Raw genomic sequence first — 22,236 nt, 5'->3', positions numbered from 1 at the left:
CCTTGAGGGAGTATTTCAAGAAAAGACCAATATTCTAGTGGCCAAAGCCGAGAGAAAGAATCTCGTCTTTGGGTGGTTGTCCCTAGAAATACCTGCCCAGGTACTTAGGGACAACAGGACTCAGAGAAACTCCATCTGGATTTTGGTCTTTGTTCTCAGAATAAATTTCAGTATCATTTTGGGCATGTTACTTGAAGTTTCAAAACCTCATTATTTTCTACTCTGGTTTTAAAAAAAATGTTCTTTTTTTCCCGTAACAGACACGTTACTTTGATTTGCTTTTACTTATGCAGTAAACTTTCAAAAAGTGGTACATTAGACACTGAAGTAATGAATACAGCTCACACTAAATTGTGCTTCAAATTAAACTAGATTAAAAAGAGTGCAGAAAATGCCCAGTGTGGTCAGAGTTACTAATGAAATACTTACACTAAATAAATACATTAGTGTTTTGCTTAATTCAGCATGATTCAGAACTCATAAAATACCCTCTCATGAGCAATTCAGCACAAAAAAAGATGCACAGTTCTAGCTCAGCAACCTCAGGTTAATCTTCTTAATTAAAACATTATCTCATTTAATAACAATTTGGTTGCCCATAAAATAAGGTTAATTATTATTGAGGCTAGTGTTTCAGAATCATAGAGGAAAGATTCTGTGGATTTACAGTCTTTGTAGCAAATGTGACTATAAAAAAACAAACAGATGAACTCCTCTAATTTGCAAACTATTGAAACAATAAAATATTAAAAAGGCACAAATGAATTTGCTTGCAGTGTGCACTTAATTTCAAAGCTCCATGGAAAGACAGAAATCAAATTGAGATTATAGAATGCTAGACAGATGAATTTTGGAAACAGCTTAAAGTTTGGTTTTTGTCTAAAACTGGCCACATGTGTATGCAACCCTTAGCTTGTTTTCACGTAGAAGCTAATTGGGCTATCAGTGATCCTGTGCAGAAATAAGCTTACAGTCCTACAGACCTGAAAAAAGCTGCCTCCATATATGCTAATAACCGTCTATATCTGTGACAAACTATGCCATAAAATTACACATCGTTGATAAGAACTCACAAAAAAATTGATCAAACTTGGTTTATCTTTGTCTTTAATCAGTTTATTGAAAGATAAAAAAGATAAACACAGGTTTTCACTAACTAGAAAAATCAGTGCCTTAATTATAATGATTATTTTTAATTCATGAGTTAATGATTATTTAATTAATTACATACTATCAATTAATACACTACTTGGGCACTCACAAATTATATCATCTTTTTTTGTTTATCCATATAACAAAACGATGAGCTAGTATTATCCACAGGATGAAAACCTGCTTTGGCTCAAAACTTCCAACTGTGACATATTCTCAGAGAAATGTTGTCTCATTTTTGATAATCAAATAAAATAATACTTGAGGCTCTTTAACATCCTGTCCATGGTCCATATCCAGTAAATAACAGTCACTATGTGAACCCTGACTTCTCTGATTCATAGATTAAACTGACCATTTCTCAGAATGGTGCCCTTGGACTACCAGTGTCAGCCCCACCTGGGAAAGGATGAGAAGTGCAAGTTCTCATGTCCCATCCAGGCATCGGAAACGTGGGAGGCGGGCCTCAGCAGGCAGTGGGTTAATAAGCCTTCCAGACCCCCTGGATGACTTTCATGCAAGTTCATCCTTGGTAACTGCTGACCAGTTAACACTGACATAGTTATCAAAATTCACATACTGATCATAATTATCTGGAAATCTTGTTAAAACACAGACCCTTAGGTCCACACCTGGAAATTCCGCTTCTGGGTCTGAGTACTGGTCTGGTTGGGGCCCATGAATTTGTGTCTCTAAGGTTCTAATCAATGCTACTGGATAAATAACAGCACTTTGAATGACACCAACAAATACTCTGTCCCGGCTCTAAATCTTACCATACTAGCTAGAGAAAATTTACCATACGAGCTAAAAAAAACCAAAAACAAAAACAAAAAACAAAAACAAAAACAAAAAAAACAGAGAAAGACCAATATTTTCAGGAAGGAAGCAAGCAATTTAATTAAAACAAAAGTGCTGTAAAAGGGAGCTTCTAAGTGGGGTAGAAGACGAAATTGCCCAAGACGTACGTGCCCAGGCACTGGAGGGTTTTAGACAAGAAGCAGCTTTACAGAATTTGACACCAGAGCCTTCTTTCTGAGACAGGCTCATAGCTTATCTTCCAGGAAGCCCTTTATCATATGAACCATTTCCATAATCGCTTTTTATAGTCACTGCATTTCTATAGTGAAAGCCTTTCCAGGCTCCTGTCTTTGGATCAAACTTCTGACCTGTGTGTGATACACTCCCACAGATGTGCTAGTAATTTTTTAAATTAAGACTTTATTTCTTAAGAGCAATTTAAGGTTCACAGAAGAATTGAAGGGGAGTACATACCCTCTGCTCCCACTCAACATCTCCCACCACATGCTGTGCATTTGGTCCAATTGATGAAGCTCCATTGACACATCGTAATCACCCCAAATCTGGAGTTTACATTATGGTTCAGTCTTGGCATTGTACATACTATCAGTTTGGACAAACGTAGAATGACATTTCTCCATCATTATGGTATCATACAGAGTACTTTTCACTGCTCTACAAATCCTCTGTTACTTCATCTATTCATTCCTCTTCCCTCCCCTCCATTCTAGTTACTTTTAATAACCTAACAAAACATTCTTGAGAAGCTATTACTGATTATTGGTGGAATGCATTATGTTGTTTCTGGTCCTGATTTAACTCTGGGTTTTGTTGGTACCAGTTCCTTGAACGTTAATCTTTCTTTGTTATCTTTAAATCCGTTATATCATTCTCTTTAGATTTTTGCCAGGCCTTCTAAGTCAACTCAGTCTTAATTTCCTAGTCCTTCTCTGTGTATCTCACATGGTCTCCTCTTAGCATACCACTTGTACCATGGTGATATCGGTGTATCGCTCAGAAACACATGAAGCCGCAAACAGTCAATTGATTCTGTTAATCATTTATTCACATAAACATTCTTTCATTCATTCATTCAACATGCACGAGATATGTTGGTGTAAGTTCCCATTTCTTCCCTGTAAGAGTTCATAGTATATTTAGAAAAACTCTGAAGGCCATTACCTGTGAATGAACTGAAGCAACACTACAGCAGTTAAGAGATCCTGGGCTCAATGCTGCTTCCCTCAGTGACTGGATGTTTCACCTTGCACAGTTTGCTTAGCGTCTCCATTTTTATCTGGAAAATAGTATAAATACATCTTAAGACTACAGTAGGAACCTGTAATAAGATAATTCATGTGATGCTTTAACACATGCTGTGAGCCTGGAACATGCTAACTGCTATACAGCCTAGTTATTATTGCATAAAGATTGACCTAATAAACTCAGATTACTTTTTTTTAACCACCGTCTTTCTACTCTTCCTGCCAGGTACATAGTGAGGGCAATCTACTCCATGGCACACATCCCAAAAGTCATTTACACCTCATCTAGCATTTCGTTAAAATTTAAAATAAAACTTATGATGATTAATGCATTGAATAGATTAGCTGTTGTGGAATTTTAAGCATGTGGCATCTGGATTGGGTCGATTTTCTTTTTCTTTTTCTTCTTCTTTCCTCTTCATCTTCCTCTTCTTTTCCTGTTTTTTAATTAGCCATGCTTTCTCCCCATTGCATTTCATAGCCTATAGTGTGAGTAGCTACTTGACCTACTGGTTGTTTTGTGAAGCCAGCTCTTTGGGTGTCATTCTAGGGAAAGAACTCAGCAGCACTGCCTAATGAACAAAGCGTCATGATTTTCTGTCACCTTTAACTGTCTGCCTAAAATGCGTGAGAAGCAGCAATCTACAAAAACAATTGAAAGCAATCAAGTTGTTGCATTTAAAATCATTTCTACTTCAGAGAAATTAAACTTTTTCCCCATTCTAACACAAAATTGTAAAAGAATCAAAATGTGTTTTCATTCTTTCTCAATATATTCTAATGCTTAATGTATTTGCGTTGCAACTTTCATTTTCTCAAAGGCAGGTCAAGTGAACCCAACAATCAAATTATATGTTGTAAACCTATATGGACCAACTCATACTTTGGAACTCATGCCACCTGATAGCTTTAAGTCAAGGTATGTAATTTCAATTTCACTTTTACCAGAAAATAGATCTTTTAACTCCAATTATCATTTTGTTGCAATTTAGAAAGAGATGTGATCAGCTCAACAAATTCACTTGAGAATAAAGCTGAGGTTGACTCCATTTGTGCAGAAATGAACTCATTCTGGGTCTCTTGTTCCCTGGAAGCATTTAACATTTTAAGGTGATTAGCAACACCACAAAATGACTGAATATACTGGTACCAAGAATTAGATCTTTTGCAGGAGATATAACAGAGAAATGGGGGCAAAGGATAATTTTCCATTGAATTGTCTTCCTGAAAATAGTCACTCCATGTTTTTAAATGGCCCTCTTTAAAAGAAAACGATCTTCCTAAAATGTGTGTAATTTTCCAACTTTTCCCCCGTAACTTGCCACTGATTCCCTAGCTTTGTTCTCTAGGCAGAGAAATGTAATGAGATTTTACTTTAAAATATCTTACCTAAGAATCCTGCTTATTTAAGTCTGAGTGGGAAGAAAAGAAACACATTTATGTGCTCAGAAGCATAATGTTAATGCTAGCAAAATCTCTAATATTTGAACAACTAATCCAGTAACCATGTGGGTTCTGAAATCCCCAGTGGTCTCAAACTTCAAAGGTAATTCTTTCAAATTTTGTAAGCCTTTGAAAATCTGCAGTAGCCCTGGAGATGGAACAAGCAGCTGATTTAGGAAAATAATTTCACACTATATTGAATAACACGAAGATACGTTTTAAGTTTGTTTTGCTGACATCGCAGTAAATACAGGGTGACTGCTTCAAGTAGAAAGTACACTCACATGCCGTTGCATTGATATGCTTGGGAAAACTGCATCATATTTGGCATTTTCACATATAGAGCAGTGGAGATTTTTCCTCCTTGAAAAGTTATTAAAAGTTTATGGAACGCTTACACTGGAAAGGCCCCCATTAACTATGTAACATAAGCCTCTCCTATTATTGATGGAAAAGATGGGGCCCAAAGGAGAAGTATGCTTGAGATAGAATCTTAAGATTAGTTGGTGGCACAGGTAGAAAATGAAGTAAAGCCTGTTTTGAGCTATAGAGCATTTCCTCCAGGCTGTGATGAAAGACTTTAAAGGGCCATCACAGCGGACAAATAGAATACAGTAGGGTTGACCAAATCAGAGAGAAACTTCAGCTTCTGAGCTCGGTCTACCAGCCATGAACGATTTAGACACAAATGAAGCAATTATAGAAATTATTAGCATTTTACTCCGTCTTTTTGTCTTATTTGTTGAGTGCTCTGAATGAACAAGAAACGGCACTAGACTGGAGTGTTGGAGACACATCTCTACCACCATTTTATCATATGACCTTAGATAAGTCACTTTGCCTCGCTCTGAGTCTGAATAACCTAATCTTGAACTACTAATTTCTAATTTTCATCAGGCTTTTAAATGTTTGAGATGGAAGTCAATTTTTTAATATCAAGGTTTCTTTCTAATAGAGGATAATGATTTCTGACCTCGATGCTGCTACCTAAGAGTCTTTCCGATGAGTTCACGAGATAGGAGATGGCGGGGTCATCCAACACAAAAGTTCCTAAAGACAGAATCAGTTGTCATTTATTAGAGTATCAGTTAAGTGTATATCTCTTTAGTATCTGAGGTAAAATGTGATAGAATTAGTCACCTGTTGCAAAAAGATACCACCTTTCCTTAGATGTTGGAACTCCAGCGTGCAGAATGACATACTAGGTCTCTCTAAGAATGGGGAAGAATCCTGTGAAGAATACATTCTTAAATGTAATTCAGGTATGCCGGTTCGGCACTGAACTTGGTCTGCATTTGGGGAGAGTCACGTGAGGCCTTGTCTACACAATACATGCAGTGAGTTTCCTTTTTCTGCCTCATAGTTATTCAAGTGCCAGTTGTGGCATGTGAAATGCACCAACGTGTATGACTTCTTCTTTCTGTTGGAAAACTCAAGATCAAAATTTACTTCAAAGTGGTGCTTTCAAATATTCTCTGTGCTTCAGATTTCGTATCGCCTTAGTCATTTGTTCCTGGTGAAAGCTTCAGTCCAGTTCACAGAAAAGACGAGTGATTGATGCATTTCATGCCATCTGTGTTCAGCCACTCTGAGCACAGGTATTACTTTGATGGGCCTAGAAACACACAAACGTGAACAAAATAGAGATATCCGTGTGCAAATCAAAGAAAGCTGCGTTTATCTGACTGCATATCACATGGAAATCAAACTCCTACTTTTCCTTGACTTTTGTACTTTAGGATTATCAATATTTATAATTTTTAACACTTAGTACTTTGACCGTGTGGAAATTTACCATGAAACTATTGTGCCTCCCTAGTTATATAGATGTTTGAGATCTAAAAGACCATATCATTTTTTATAATTCATTAGTTAAGGTCCTGAAAATTAAAAAGATGACATACTCAAGAGGGATAATTGAAATGCAGTTAATTAAGAGACTGTTAACAAAGATATGGGCAGGTTTAAAAGGAAACTCACAAAGGATGGGAAAGCAACATACAGAGTCTACATTAGCAGAAAGCTTTTACTGCCCCAGGACAGAAGGAGCAAGGGGCAGGCTCACTTATGAAACCTGAAGAGGCCCGTAGCTGAAGAACAGGATGGACCAGCAGGACCTGTCCATGGACAGAGCAATTCAGCCATTGCTAAACCATGCCCGAGCAGGGCGTGGGTCCTGGAATAAACCCTCTGTGCCCTCCAGCTTCTCCAGAGTTTCTCTAGAGGTCTCTCGGGCTGGGCTTCCTCACTGTGGAGTCCAGCCTCTGCAAACTGCAGGGGTGGATTGTGAGGGGCCAAACTGGAGAAGAGATCTGACAAATGGAGAATACTCAACAACTGCCTTAAGAAATGTATCATTGTTATTACTTTAGGGATCTGCTGGAGACGTCCACAGGCACACGAGAAATTTTCTGAAGCCATGTCAAAAGTGTTCTACCTCTGTTTCTCTCCCTGTCTTTTTTTCTCCGGCTTTGTGTGTGTGTGTGTGTGTGTGTGTGAGATGCAAGTGTCTTTCAATCTCTCAGTCTCTCTCTCTCTCTCTCTCCACACACATGCGCACACACACACATCTATGATTTACCTAAGTAATACTTGTGCTTTTCCTGAAAAATTCCCTTTTTTTTCCAAGTACATTGTAGATCATGTAACTGAATCTTGTTTCTGTCTTTGTTGGACATGGAGTTTCTTGGTAACATCTGGTATCCTCTATAACTTGTTTTCCTTTATCTGCCTTCCTAATTTTCTTTACTGTGGCATATTCTTAGATCATGCTAAGCTAACACAAATTTTTATTTTTTTGAAAATGTTAGATATACTGATACACAGCTTAGTACCAGGACTAGTAACAACATTCCCACATTTACTAGTGGCAGTGTTCCCATAGGTGTTGCAAGTCTAGGTACCTTTATGGGAAATTTCAGATAGGAACTTAAAAATATACAGTCCACTTCTAGAGGAAAGTTTTTGCAATCATGAACCATGCAGATTTTGCTACAGGCTAGACATTTGTTACATCGTTTTGGAGAAGTGATTATCTCCTGTGTTCACTCATCTCCAGGCCGAAGGATAAAGATAGTGGTTTGCCTTTAGTTTCTCTGTGCTCTCTGTCCTTGACATTGTTTTACTTACCTGAAATCTTTAGTCATCTACCCTTTGTGACCAATTGTTTTCAGCCTGTTTCATTGATGTGACACTGTCATATTGCCCCTGCACTCCGGGCCTGACACTGCCATGTTTTTTCTTCCTATTTAATTGAAGTTTGTGTAATCTACATCTCTTATTCTGCCAATGAATATCTGGGCCTTCTAATACAGTCTAATCAATACATTTATCTACGCTGATGGAAGTGACCCTTCATACAAGTAATGCATAGTTATCAACAGAGGTCTTTGGAGGACACTAGCTATGCGTTGGTTACGAATGCCGTGACAATGCACTTACAAGCAGAGATCCTGGATTATCTGGAAGAGAGTGAGCTCAGAGTAACCAGATGTGAACAGACAGTAGTGACTGGACAGGAGTGAAAACACAAGTGTGACTGCTGACATACCTGTGTGCTGGTGATCCTGGGGACTCCGGTCCACACACCCTTGTGAACAATTAGATCTGTGCCAGACCACCCAGCTAATAGAAAGTCTTCCTTGACTTGAGTGCAATCCCTCTAACCTGCTTGTCTCTGTCTCTGTGGCTCAAGAGGACCAGATCCTTGAGGACTTCCTGGGTAATCCAGAGCCATGGAGACTAGGAACAAGCAGGAGACCAGTTATAAGGAAGGGACATTTTCGCTGGCCACTGGTCGTGGGACACCAGATCTAATGTGTTCATGAGATGGAGTTCCAGGACAGCCACATCCGCAGCAGGCAGGCCAAGGAGTGTGGCATCTCCAGGTAAGGGCACTTCCCTACTTCCTCATCTGGAGGAACCCTGAATACTTACGAGCAAACTGAATAATTTGGTATGAATCATAAGGAGATGTGCACCTAGGACCCTAGAACAAAGAAAGAAAGAATATAGGATGTGATTTAGTTAGTAAATGTATCTCTCGTCCCTCCTTATGTGTCAAGTTCTACTTTATCTTTCATTTTGGATGTTTCCAACACTTCATCATGGAAATTTCAATGGTTTGAAATTACCCTAATGAACTTTACAAGTTGTATTTTGGGGAGAACTGTCATCCTTATAACTATAGGTACCAAGATAACTCACACAAGACTAAATTTTGCTTATGAATATAAGATGCATTATGTACAAACACACAAAACAATCATACTATCTAATCAAAGAGAAATGCAAGTGGTATGACTATGAATAATTTTAACTTAATTTTACACCTAAGTTAATGTTCTCTTTTAAAAACTATTTATTCACCAGAGTTGCACCAGCCGAATTTTAATTGTTTTTTAAGTATGAAGTTTTTAAAAAGTCAAGATTTTCTATGATACATAAAAAATATAATGTGTCAATGTCTGGGAAGACATTGAAAAGATGCTCTTGCAATATTTCAGTTGAGGGCTACTTTGAAAGGAAAGACATTCAAGATGAATATTTAAATTTTGTTTGTTGTTCTGTTGTTAGTTTTTTTAAAAAGTGCTCATATTAGTTCTCATTTGGCACAAAATATAACATTATTCGCTTTAGCTAGTTGAGACAAGTTTCTGATCAAGTGTGAAATTTTTCTGTATGTCAGTTTTGTTCGGATTTTTAAAAAAATATGACCACATTGATTTTGCAGTCTTTGGTTAATTAGTTGTTTACAACAATCAAATTAATTTTACTTCAATTTTGTACAACATTTATGCCAACTAATCAGAAATGCATATTATCACAATTCATCATTTTCTTTTTCTGATTGATTTTAGCACCCACTATCATTTTTCTCCATGCTAAATCTTCTAGGTAAATTTCTTAGAAAGTTAACGCCTATATTTTTCCCTTTTTAATATTCACACTGCCAAATATGGTAATTTATGCAAAATAAAAAAAGTTTAAACAAAGCACAGTGAAAGTGAACAAGACATATTTCTTTAAAGAATCACAAGGCCCACTGATTTGACTAAAGATTAATCCTATACCAGTCACATATTTGATTCTAAGTTGCCTTGTTAGCTCTAGTTAGGGAACTTTATTTGATGATTTACTGAGTTTCTAGGCGGTTTTCAAGTGGGACTCTGCTGGTGATGAAAGCTGCTGGATGTCTTGGAGAGATTGTTGGAGAAAACAGGGAGGTCTCATCATATGACAGTTACGCTTGTCCTCCCACTGACGTCTTCACTCTGACAGGCTAAGAGCTTTCCTAGGGGAAGTAGTAACTACTCAGTATTGCTAGAAATGTGAAGTTCATGTAGCTGAAGGTCTAACCCAGATGTGTCTAAGGACAGGTGACTTGTATCACAAGGTTTTTTCCTTCCATGGGTGATTTTTTTCTAAGTCACATAAAAACTGGATGGATTAATTTTAGGAAAATGTTCATGGAGGGCACTTTCTGAACCATTTCTAAAACATCTCATCTGTTCTGAAACTGGGCAAGTTTGTTGGAAATTTTTTTTCTTTTTATCATAAATTGAATTAGTATTGAAGATTACATTTTGTTATGTGTGGGTTGAGGGATTTTGTGATATATTATGTAAATTTCCAAATGCAGACTCTATTATGAAAGAAATATAAACTATAAAGGGAAACATGTAAGCATTCCCAATCCAATACCAGCTTGAGGACATCATAGACCCCACTAATCAGCATCTTCACTATGCCAGAAAGTCAGTAGCCCTTCATCTCCTTCAATTTGATCCCTTCTTTGTTTTGAACTTTTTCAAATTAATTAGATTTTTAAAATGTAAAAAACAGTATGAATAAGATTGAGAGTGGTCTTTGTCCCGTTACTGAAAAGACTGAAATAAACTATTCATGGCTCTGTGGCTCAAGTCCCAATGGATGAAGTGAAATAACATGAACGTCTTACATAATAAATAATTATTAAGTCAATCATAAGCTTTGCCTTTTAATTGGTTGAATGTATTTTTGAAAAAATAAAATAGAATATAGCTTAGAAAATGTATATTTTGCATATATGTTAGTACTGTACTGATCAATAGAAAATAACAAATTATGTATAAATGTCTAGCATCTTGATTATTTTGTTTTCCCAAAAACTCTCCTTCTGTGAAATCATTCACTTTCAAATTTATTCTGAAATTTTCTGTATACTTATATATGTATGTATATGTGCATGTGTTTGCATACATACGCCTACACATATATTTGTATTCATATATGTGCATATTTGAAGAAGTGGATATGTATATATACATAAATAGAAATTAATGTGGTATGACTTCCTTATAGTGTTTTATTTATTCTGCATATAAAACAACCAGTATATATTATTGGTACTATACAGGTTCCCTGGCTCTGAATGTAAATTTCAATTTTGTTTCCAAACTAGAGAATACTACATCACTATGGTTAAATGGGTAAGCAATACCAAGACGGTGGTCAGATGGCTAAATCGACCCCAGAACATCTCCATCCTTACCGTCTGTGAGACCACGACTGGTGCTTGTAGTAGAGTAAGTATGATTTACTTTCCTTTATGTTTAAAATAACATAGATTATGCTACCTCTTTAAGGAAAATTAGACAATCCTTTGTGCAAAGACTTCAATATTTAACCTCTAAAGGTAGTAGAAGAAGAGTCATTCTATTAGGAGTGTATACTTTAATCCATAACTCTTTCATACTTTGAAGTAAGAAATACAGATGCTAAACAGAAAAGCACAAACTTAGCTTTAAAACAATGAATTCTTATGTAGTATAAAGAGTAGTCCAGACCATCTGAGTTTCATTCTCAAATATGGGCCTTCTCTCCACATTTTGGCAGTGATTAACTTGAGAATATGGGATGTTTCTTTCCTGTCTTCTTTAAACACATTCCAAAAATTCAGTTTTTTCCTATAGTTCAGATTAATCTTCTAAAATAACGTCTCTGTCTTTAAATCAAATAAAAGTCATTAAAAAATTGATTCTTGAACAATTGTGTTTTGAAAGTAAGATATATTTCAGTTTCTATAATCATATTTATAGAGTCCACAATAAGTTATGTATAATTTTCAAGGTTCTTAGTAAAGGAAATACTTTAATAAGTTTAAATTGTTATATTACATACTTGGTAAATGATTCTCAATTATTTAACAACAGAATTTTCAATGTTATGCTTCTGGACAAGATGGAGTAAATGTTACCAGCTTACTATTTCTATAGTAATTAACTATAAAACTTTACAAAATACATTTAACAACTATATTCAGAAGTTGGGCAATAAGAGAATCAAGATATAAATGGTGAAACAAACTTAGGACTTTCTATTGGTGAGACGTTTGAGACCACAGTTCAAGGAGATGGAACCCAAGAAAAACACAAGGGTATCACTGATCCAAGAAGGCAAGGAGAATCAGTTTGAGTCTATTGTGGTGGCTGAAATTTGCAGGACAAGTACCGCAAGATGGGAGCTATAGAGAAAGAACTTCAGTAATTTATGTAAAGGATCTGTTAAGTTTTTATCTCAGTGTTTAGCTGGGCAAGTACAGGATATGCCACAGAGAGAAAAGCAAATAGAGAATTTGCAGGTTGTACAATGCTTGGAGTCTTTGGAGTAATGAACATCAAAAATAGAGATTTCTCATTGAAAACCCTATGTCTTCAATTCAGAGTCCAGAAAGAAAATGTATTAGGAATAGAGCTGTTCTAGACGCCTTCTAATAAATCTTTCAGTTAAGCCTTGAAGGAATCAAGTGATCTGCCTGTAAACTAGCTGCCTACCGGAACAAAGTTTACCCTTAAAAAATACATATTAACTATAAGAAATGCAGTATTCACAGTATCAGTCACACAGTTTAAAGGTACCATATATGTAGAGACACGGAAAATATAACTCACTCACCTCCCCAAAAATAGTAAATATAGAAACAGACTTACAAAGGATATAGATATTGGAATTAACAAACACATTTGAAGAAAAAAGCTATTAGAATAATATTTAACAAATTAAAGGGTGGTCATAATTAGTAAACAGATGAGAATTTTCAGGAGCAAAATATAAACTATAAATACAGAACAATGGAATTTCAGGAACTGAAAAAGATAGCGTCTGAAATGAAAAATTGCCTGGATGAGCTTAATCACAATTTAGACACTGTTGTAGTCACAGAAATAGAAAAAATTCAGACAGAAATCCCGAGGAATAAAAGACTGTGAACAGATGTGAGCAATGTGAACTGGTGTATATGTGAAATTATATACACACAAGGGAAAGGTTTAGATATCAGGGCAGAAAAAAGGTAGAAAACAATGACTTAAATATCTCAAATTTAATAAAAATGATTAATCCATATACCCAAGAAGTTAGCAAATCCCAACTAGAATAAAGACAAAGAAAAAAGTGACTCAACACATAATACTCAAATTATTGCAAACAAAAGATTAAGAGGAAAAAAAAATTAAACTAGGCTGAGAGAAAAACACGTAACATACAGGGAAATACAATGATGAGAATTACTACCTATGTTTCATGAGAAAAAAATGTAAACCAGAAAGCAATGGAAAGATACTGTGAAAGGACTGAAAGGAAAAACTGTCAAGCTACAAGTCTATGTCCTATGAATATATCTGTCAAAGTTGAGGACAAAGGAAGATATTTTCAAATAAATAGAAACTGAGATCATTTGTGAAAATAGATCTACACAAGCAATAGGAAATGAAGTTATTCAGGCTAAAATAATTGATATCAGATGAAAACTCAGATCAAAATAAGGGAAAGAAAGGTAAATATGGTAAATATGTGAGTAAAATAAAATACTTCCTAGTATTCTTCTTGAAAAGAAAAAGTGGTCAATTGTAATAATCATATGGCTTTAAAATTGGAAATTGGTAAAAAAAAAAAGGAACTGATAAGTAAATAATAATTATTATTTACAATTTGAAATGAGTACCTTTGCATATAGGTAAAATCTCTAACACATTGTGATTTAGTTTTCTTCACTTGAATACTTTCATTATAGAATCATTTTTCTCCAGAGAAACCACAAGATATTTCATAAGTTCCTACATGTAAAACAGCATTACTAAAATTTATTTCATCTACATGTATTTAACTTGAGATGAAATTAGTCTGTTTTTGTCTTTTGCAATGTAATTTTGATTATGATCCTGTGCAAGATTATTTTAAAGAACACACCATCTTTGTCATTTCAAATGTCTCACTGTTTTCCCTAAGGGAAAAAAATTGACTGTGATCAAGAGTGGATTGAATGTTGACAGGATATCAACTTTTTAATTTTATGCCTGGCTATTTGCCCAGTTTTTTGGAAGGACTTAATAATTTTGTCCCCTGATGACGCCTAGAGGTGAAAAGAGACAGTGTCTAGTGGTTCAAAACAGTCTGAATGAGGTAATCAAACAGAGCTGGAAAATGATCTTCTGTCCCTGGTGACGTACTATGGAGAATTCTGAAGGAGTTCACCAAAGGAAAGACTTTACAACTGAATTATCATTTAACCCCAATTCTCTACTTATTCATTCAGTGGAAATCAATAATGACAATGTGTTCTCTCATGATATTTCACCAGCTGAAGGGGGGAAAAGCATGCCTGAAGGATAATAATGTTTAAAAAAAGAAAGTTAGATGGATGTGGGCTCATTTTGGTCTTTGGATGCTTAATGGACATAATTATTTTATTTCAGAAATATGAGATGACATCAGATACCTGGCTCTCTAAACAGGTAGAGTATAGGTGGTCTCTTTATGTCACATTTTGTCCGTCATGTCCATCCTATTCACTCATTTGTTATGTATAACTTTCTGTCAAAAGTTATTTCAGTCATGTGAATATAAGACTCTGCTGTGTTGGACTCAGTGAGTCTTTTCTATTAAAATATTTATGACATGGACTTTCTATGACATCATTTGTGAAAAAGTTACTTCTATTTTTTATGACTTGTAATTTGTAGAATAACTACCAGAATCCATTTTCAGCATCATTCATGTAGGAAAATGTTTGTGTCGAAGAAAGAGAAAGAGTTGTGACCCACTAAAACTAGAAGCCATCAGCATGGCTCAGATAGCCCAGAAAATTGACCAAACTTCCCCATAAATTGGTTATGTGGAGATTATTCAGATGAACATTTCTTTCCTTAGATATATCCCAGCTTCAGTGCTAGTTTGTGATGTAATTGATGCTGCAATCCTGATAATCACAGTAGAATCACTACCAATTATCTCCACAACTTGGTTTTATCCTGGACGTTTCAGAAGGAAACACATGTAATTATTCAAATATAGCTGAGCCCATTTTACTGCAAACTTCATCACTGCTTTTGCAAAGGGAAGTGTTTTGTTTGGCTTGTTTGGTTTTGATTTGTTTTGTTCTTCGTAGTGATCTTTTTATATTCTCTCCCCAGGTGCCATATACATCTGTGGTTTCAATTACCACCTCCACATGTATAGCCCCAGGCATCTCACTTCTCTGAGTTCTGAAATATCCAAATTCATGCTTAGCATCTCCTCCTAAATCTGTAAAAGTAACTGCACACTCCACAGGTTCAAACTGAACACATCCCTCTTCTAGTCAGTCTATGTCTGCTTATCACAGGAGCCAAGGACATATGTATCCATCCAGCCATCGAAGTCAGAAACCTGGTAGTCATTTTTGAACATTTTCTTATCCCTGTCTGCATATGTTATTCATCACCACGTTGTTTTGATTTGAGTTTCAAAGACCTCAAGTCAGTTTACTTGTCTCCAGTTCACAAACGCTATACACAATCAGGCTGCAGGCCCTGCAGTTTCTCTTTCACTAGTGAGCTCTCAACCCCCTAGGAACCTGCCAGCCTGTTGTCCACACTGCAGGCTGGCTGAGTTACCTTTTCAAAATATGTGTTTGATTGACACTACCCACAACACCCACATAGCATCGTACCATCAGCACTCTCACAACTGAAACAATTTTTATCCCCTTTGTTCTACAGACAAAGACCAGTATACTTAAAGGGTCTAGAAGGGATTAAGTTGAAAGCTTGTCCAGCTCTGGGTCACACCATCTTTTTTCCCATTTTCTCCATTAGCCCTCATATTCACAAGAGATTTATATGAACTCTCTTCTCATCAGAATTCTCTCAACTACTTTCTTATGTGAAGGCTGCTCATTTTTTAAACCTCAGCTTAAACCATCTTCTTAAGAAGTCACTTTCTCCAACCCTAACCAATTCCCCCCCAGTAAAGGCTGAAGTCAGATATAACCTTTGTGTAATGCTTGCACAGTTAGTTCTGTGTTTTGTTTTCTTTTTTTTTTTTGCTGAATTCACAAGGGCAGGAATGTTACTCATTTTTTTGTTGCCCATTGTAAAACAGATGCCTAATATAGAGTCTGGTTATAAGAAGAGATCCATATATACTTGCTGAATAAATAAAGAAAAAGAGTAAGAAGGATTGTGAGTAGGTTAAACCTTTGCTTGTCTGAAGTATAGGCATGTCTGTCTGTCTGCTTGTCTGTCTATCTATCTACCTATCCCTCTACCTATCTAGTATATATATCATCTATCTATCTATAGATATCAATATGAACTATTTAATCTTAGGAAATGGTCAAATTGAAATTGGGAAAAAGACTTTGATTTTTTTAGCCAATAATGGACTTTTACAAAATTAAGTTACTGAAAATTTTTTTAAAATGTTAACAGTAACATAATGTATTCTAAACTGCCTGCATTACTAAGCCTGTTTTGCTATCATTCTTATTGCCAGTAACATTCATAATAGTCCAACATTCAACAACATAATGCTCTTTTAGGATTCTGTTATCTACAGCTTAAATCCCAAATTTATGAATATTTAATAGAAACTTTTTAAAGTAAAGAAATCAGTTATCAATTATGCCATAAGAAAATGCAGGGACTGGTTTGTCACAGTTGACTTTTTCTCCACAAGCGCTAAGAGAATTTCATTAAATACCTAGAATTCAGTGAAATTTAAAGGATGAGAATGTCGTAGTAGTAATGAGATGAAGCAAATTTCCAAAAAATTAGAACTTTAATGTAATATTCATAATGCTTTTTTTCTGGATAGTGAGAAGAGCAGAGAGAAGTGGGCATGTTTTCCCTAGCTTTCAAGAGACTTACAGTTGGAATAACCGGTTTGAAAAATGTTTGGTCAAGAGATAGTGGGTGGTATCCCCAATTCATTGTCCTGTGTGTCATAAATACTGACTTGTTTAAGGTCATAAATATGGACAGTGAGATTGGCTCAACTTTATTTGATTGTAGGAGAGGCTCTGCGTGGAGCTGAATGTTTACAACCACTTACAGTCTAAGAGTGAGGGTTTTTAAGACCAGCAGTGTATTGGAGATCATGGTCTCCATCTGCTCCTTAAATGGACTGTTTCTAAGATACCAGAATTGGAGGAGTGGGGACTAACATAAAAAGGACAATGCTCAGATATCTCCATACCATAAAAAGCAACTTATTTTTGGAACAAAGCACAAGCGGAGAGTGTTGAGTAAGGGAGGAGCCAATAGTTTGGAGTAAATGTGGTGGATAAAATGATATATAAACAAATATTTTTGCCCATTGTACACGTGCGTTCATCTGTTCAATTATAAGTAGGTCTCCTACCGTGTCCTAGGCAATAGAGCTAAAAAAGATAAAGTTGCGAACTTAGATTAATTATTACTTGCCTAGTGAAGGAAGTCAACCACATAACAGTGCATTGAGAGTCATGATTGTGATGAATACAGAGTATTGTTAGAATCTCTCCTCAGAGAGATTTCCTAACTAGGAGAGACTCTAACTTGGGAGATTTGGAAATGGTTTCTGTCCTGAGTTTAAGTAAAAAAAATGAATAAAATTTAGTACAAAAAGAACAACTGAAGGATTAATCCTGACACAAGAAACCCCAGGTGCAAAGGCAAAGGGAGAGCTATTCTAGAGGAACAAGAGATGGAGCATGCAGAATTATTGACTCTATTGTAGTTGAAAAGTGTGATTCACTCAGTCAGGTGTCTTGTCAGCATTTATTACATGCCCAGTAATGCAATTTTCCCATCCTTGAATTGTGTTTCTTCAGAGTTTTAAATTATTGCACGTATCATCTTATATCTTCATGAGTGTCCATGAAGTAGACAAGGAAAATGATATCCTTATATTTCTATCACAAGATGTTCTTACTAATGAAGCTAGAATCAGACTCTTGAGAATACTGAAATAGTTATTAATTCACTTATTCGTTCAGTAAATAATTATTAAACACAGTCACTGTTCCAAGTGTTGGAGACAGAGCAGTGATGACTACAATGTTCCTGCCTCATGGAGCTCACATTCTGGAGGAACACTTCCTACTTCCCTATCTACCTACCTACCTACATGCACATATACACCCATGCATTCATATACAAACAGATATATACTTACATAAAATATAATATGTTGTGACTCAATAAAAATATTAAAAAAAAGTAAATAAAAATATATAATATGTTGGATGGGATTAGGTGGTATGGAAAAAATAGACAGTAGATAAAAGGGGGATGAGGGAATTCAGATAGAGTTGGATGGTCTCGATTCCCCATCACACTTTACATGGCACAATCAGGAAACACCTCATTGATAAGGTAGATGTACTGCAGAGGTATGAGGGAGATAAGAGAAAGAACCACACAAAGGGAATGAGAAGTACAAAGGCCCTGGCGCAGGAGCACATACAATGAAGAAGCAGGAGAAGGGGAGACAATGAGATCAGAAAGACAGTGAAGGGTCAGGTCACCTAAAAGCACTTGTAAGCCATTTTGAAGACCTACTGAGAAAACCATACCAAAGCCTTTCTTTATCCTTATGTATAGGCACTCTCACTAATCCAAAAGAAAGAACCCAATCTTTTGTTTGACAGATCTATTTTTCTTACTGCTTCCCCTGGAGCAAGAGAAAGCACTATGTGTATAGCCTCCACCATTTAATTTTCAAAAACAATGATATTGATTTAACATCCCACTGGAGTTTAATTCAAACCTCATCCAGTGGGCATCTGTATTTGTGTGTTTGTAAAGGGGTGAGCAGTGAGGATGGGAAATTTGAATTAAATTATTTTCAGTGGATTCCTTCCAGTTTTGCAGTCTTTTCATTTCTGTATTTACAGTAAGTTCATGTATACATTATCAAAAATGCATCTTCAATAACTTGAGTTGCTGAGTAAATGATTTTAGAAAAACGTATTATATATTGTATGCAACTACATTTTCTAAATTAAAAAAAATGATTTTGAAAAACTGGTATAGATGTTCACATTTTCTTTATTTTTGAAGGATAAATTTCCAAACACAATCTTATCTCATATGAAGGGATGAAAGTTCCTTCCTGAACCAATTTAAAAAGTGTCTTTAGTCTGGCTGTGAATCACTTCTATCCGATATGCAAGAGGCGTTCCCATGCATATCACCACTCCAACACACACATATACGTAATCCATCATTACATTCACTTTGAAAAATGCTATCATACTTTTATTTTTTAAATAATTTGACCATTTGCCAGGCTAAACCAATTATTGGTCTTAGCAATAATTGACAGCACAGTTTTCACACGCCCTTCTGAGATTGTTCTATGCACTTCTGTGTTTTAGAATGAGGAGCCCGTGTTTTCTAGAGATGGCAGCAAATTCTTTATGACCGTTCCCGTTAAGCAAGGTGGCCGTGGAGAATTTCACCACATAGCTATGTTCCTCATCCAGGTAAGTGCTGGCTTCTTCCTGTGGTTTTGTTTCACTGCCATCATGTTCCTGAAGGCACATTTCATGTGGCACCTACAGTTCATGCCTGTGAAATCCAGCCATGGATCTAACCCAGGGATGTTTTAGGAAGAGGATCCCCATTTACAGCCATAAATTCAAGCTGGACACAAAACAGCCTCAACACTCAATAAAATTTAGTGAGCTACACATGTGTGCTATGAGTTGAGGGCCTTGGGATATAGAATTTAATAAATGAAAAGTACCCAACCCCTACTTTCGAAGACCTGAGGAAAATCTAGAGAAGTTTTTTCATTCAACAAATATATATCACCTATTTGGTACAAGTAATATTTTCAAGCTGTTATAAAAGTTTTAAACACCTGAAGCAACCTAAATGTCCATCAAAAATTGAATAGTTGAATAAGTTATGGTACACCCACACAAGGAAATGCAATGCAGATTTTAAAATAGATTTTAAAATGGGAAAAAACAGATTTTTTATGTGTTGCCAAAGACACAAAATCTGTGTTATATTTTTATGGACTTTTTGATTAAAAAGAGGGTAAAAGGCTATTTTTCTTCTACACTTTCAATGAATGTTAACCAGTTTATATAGTTTTATCTAATTATAAAAAGACTCAGTGAATTCATAATAAGTGATTTAAATACAGCAAGGTTAATGAGTCAGTTTGAATCTAATTACCAATAACAGATATTCATGAGAAATAAAGTTTCCTTCAAAATCAAATAAACAGTCTAATCTCACAGGTAAATGACAATTTATAAGGATAAAACATTGTGGATAAATCAAAATCTTCCATGAGAGTTTTACAAACACACTAGACAAGACTTAATTTCATACTTAACAATGTATAGAATAAATATAGATGTGGCAAAAGTTCCCTAAGCACCTGGGCTATTTTTACGTTATATGCTGTGTTTTATGAACATTCAAGTCTTGTGCATGTTCTCAAACTTTTATCATTATCCATATTCATACTCACTTTGGGCAACTCAGTACCTTGAATTCTTAAAATCTTATGTCAAGAGCGTAAAATGTAACAGTTGTTCAAGGTTTGTACTATTTAAGTAATTGTCATGATTTTAGCTTTAATTGTAATCAAAGCAGAAATAAATAATTTGACCATACATGATTTCCACAATAGAGATGTAGATTAATTTTTATAGTAGTATCATTACATTAGAAAAATAGGTTATAGACTAATGTATAAAGTGATATCCTTTATGTTCTAAATAAATTAATGCATTCATATATGAATAAAAATTTTGGTGATTCTATATTCAACTACTTAAATAATTATATCTGACAAGTGGGATTAAGAAAACATTTTTTGTTTTTTATGTGAACTGGAGGAAGCTTTACTGGCAAACTGCTTTACCTGATTAACTTTGGTACCAAATCATGAATTTTGTTGTCATAAATACTGAGGAGATATTTTGGCCAAAAGAATAAATCACACTTTCCAAGTCTTAAAATTGACATCTTATTGAATTTTTAAATATCAGAATTTATATTCAAGAAAGTGTATGTATAAAAACCCAGGTAGTCAAAATTACATACAAATTGTGAATTTTTATGATACAGTGAAAGTAGATAAAGATGTATAATACATCTATTATATACAATTCAAAGAAGATAATCTATTCAACAAAGTAAGAAGAGAAATGGTTATCTTTTACAAAGTGTGGGATTGGCAGACTGGGAGTCTGGGGGTAAAGATGTTGGCATGTAGGAATTGAGTTATTTGTGCATCTAACAGAAGTTTCTTTATAAGCCTTGGGAAGAAATACCTTCTGTTCCCCCCAATCAAACCAGTCTGACGTGCAGTTTAATTCATTATTTCTAAAACGTTCAAAGGAACAACTTCATAGAGCAGATGTGTTTACTTTGTTCCTATTCCATGTAAAGATTATAACAAAGCTTCCATTGAAGGAGAGAACATTTTGATCTATTCTGGTTGCAGCTCAGAGAATTTGTGGTTTGCCTCACTGAGAAATGAACAGGACTGCATGATTATTTATGGATATTTTGGCAATATAGCTAAAATTAGCTTTGTTAATAAGTCAGAGGTCAGTTTTTAGGTAAATACAGTTTATATGAAGTTCACAGATACACACACAATTTCAATACTTTGAATCTCCTTGTCTCAATTTTTAAATAGTTAAGAAGAAGCTCTTTTATGAATTCTTTACGATTACTATATTAACATCTATATATACACACTATAAAAATTTGTAAAATTCTAAACTGAATGAAAAATAAAGGACTATATAAAATCAAACAACCTCATTGCTTACACTCTCACATTATAAATCAACTGTTATATATAGTTCCAATTCCTTTTTTACATTAAAAATATATCATTTTCTCTTAAAAAGTGAAGCTAAAGCACATATATTGCTTTGAAACATTTAAAGAATAATTTATGAGCATTTTCTCACATCATTTAAATACATTCTTAATATTTAATATTATTTGCAAATGATTTTAATAGTCATTCAATACGCTGTCAAGTAGATATACTTTATTTAAATGAATTAATTTTCATCATCATTAAAGTGACTTCTTTTTTGATATTAAAAATTATTCAAAGATAAATATTCTCATTATAAAAATACATTCCTAGATATCAAAAGACACCTAGGCAAAGCATTCATGTTCATATAGGCATTTGTTTAGGTTTTGGTATGGAATGCCAAATTGGCCGTCCAAAAATAGTATAATAATTTACCATCTAAACAGTAGCTCATACCAACAATGATGACTTTTTACCCTTCTTCCTTTCC

The 22,236-nt window shown here is 35.0% G+C and overlaps 1 protein-coding gene across 12 annotated transcripts in view; it reads left to right on the top strand.

Moving 5' to 3' along the window:
- DPP10 (dipeptidyl peptidase like 10) overlaps positions 1-22,236 on the top strand; it is a 725,696-nt gene that overhangs the window by 647,102 nt on the left and 56,358 nt on the right. For all 12 annotated transcript variants that reach the window (XM_072960847.1, XM_072960846.1, XM_006196097.4 and 9 more), the window contains 4 exons: positions 4,040-4,137; positions 11,104-11,227; positions 14,396-14,434; positions 19,321-19,428. In XM_072960847.1, coding sequence (XP_072816948.1) covers positions 4,040-4,137; positions 11,104-11,227; positions 14,396-14,434; positions 19,321-19,428 — 369 coding nt within the window. The remainder of the gene's footprint in view (positions 1-4,039; positions 4,138-11,103; positions 11,228-14,395; positions 14,435-19,320; positions 19,429-22,236) is intronic.

Source organism: Vicugna pacos, chromosome 5, assembly GCF_048564905.1.
Source record: "Vicugna pacos chromosome 5, VicPac4, whole genome shotgun sequence".
NCBI classification, from domain to species: Eukaryota; Metazoa; Chordata; class Mammalia; order Artiodactyla; family Camelidae; genus Vicugna; species Vicugna pacos.
Note: the sequence above shows the minus strand (reverse complement) of the source record. Positions and strands in the feature narration are given on the sequence as shown.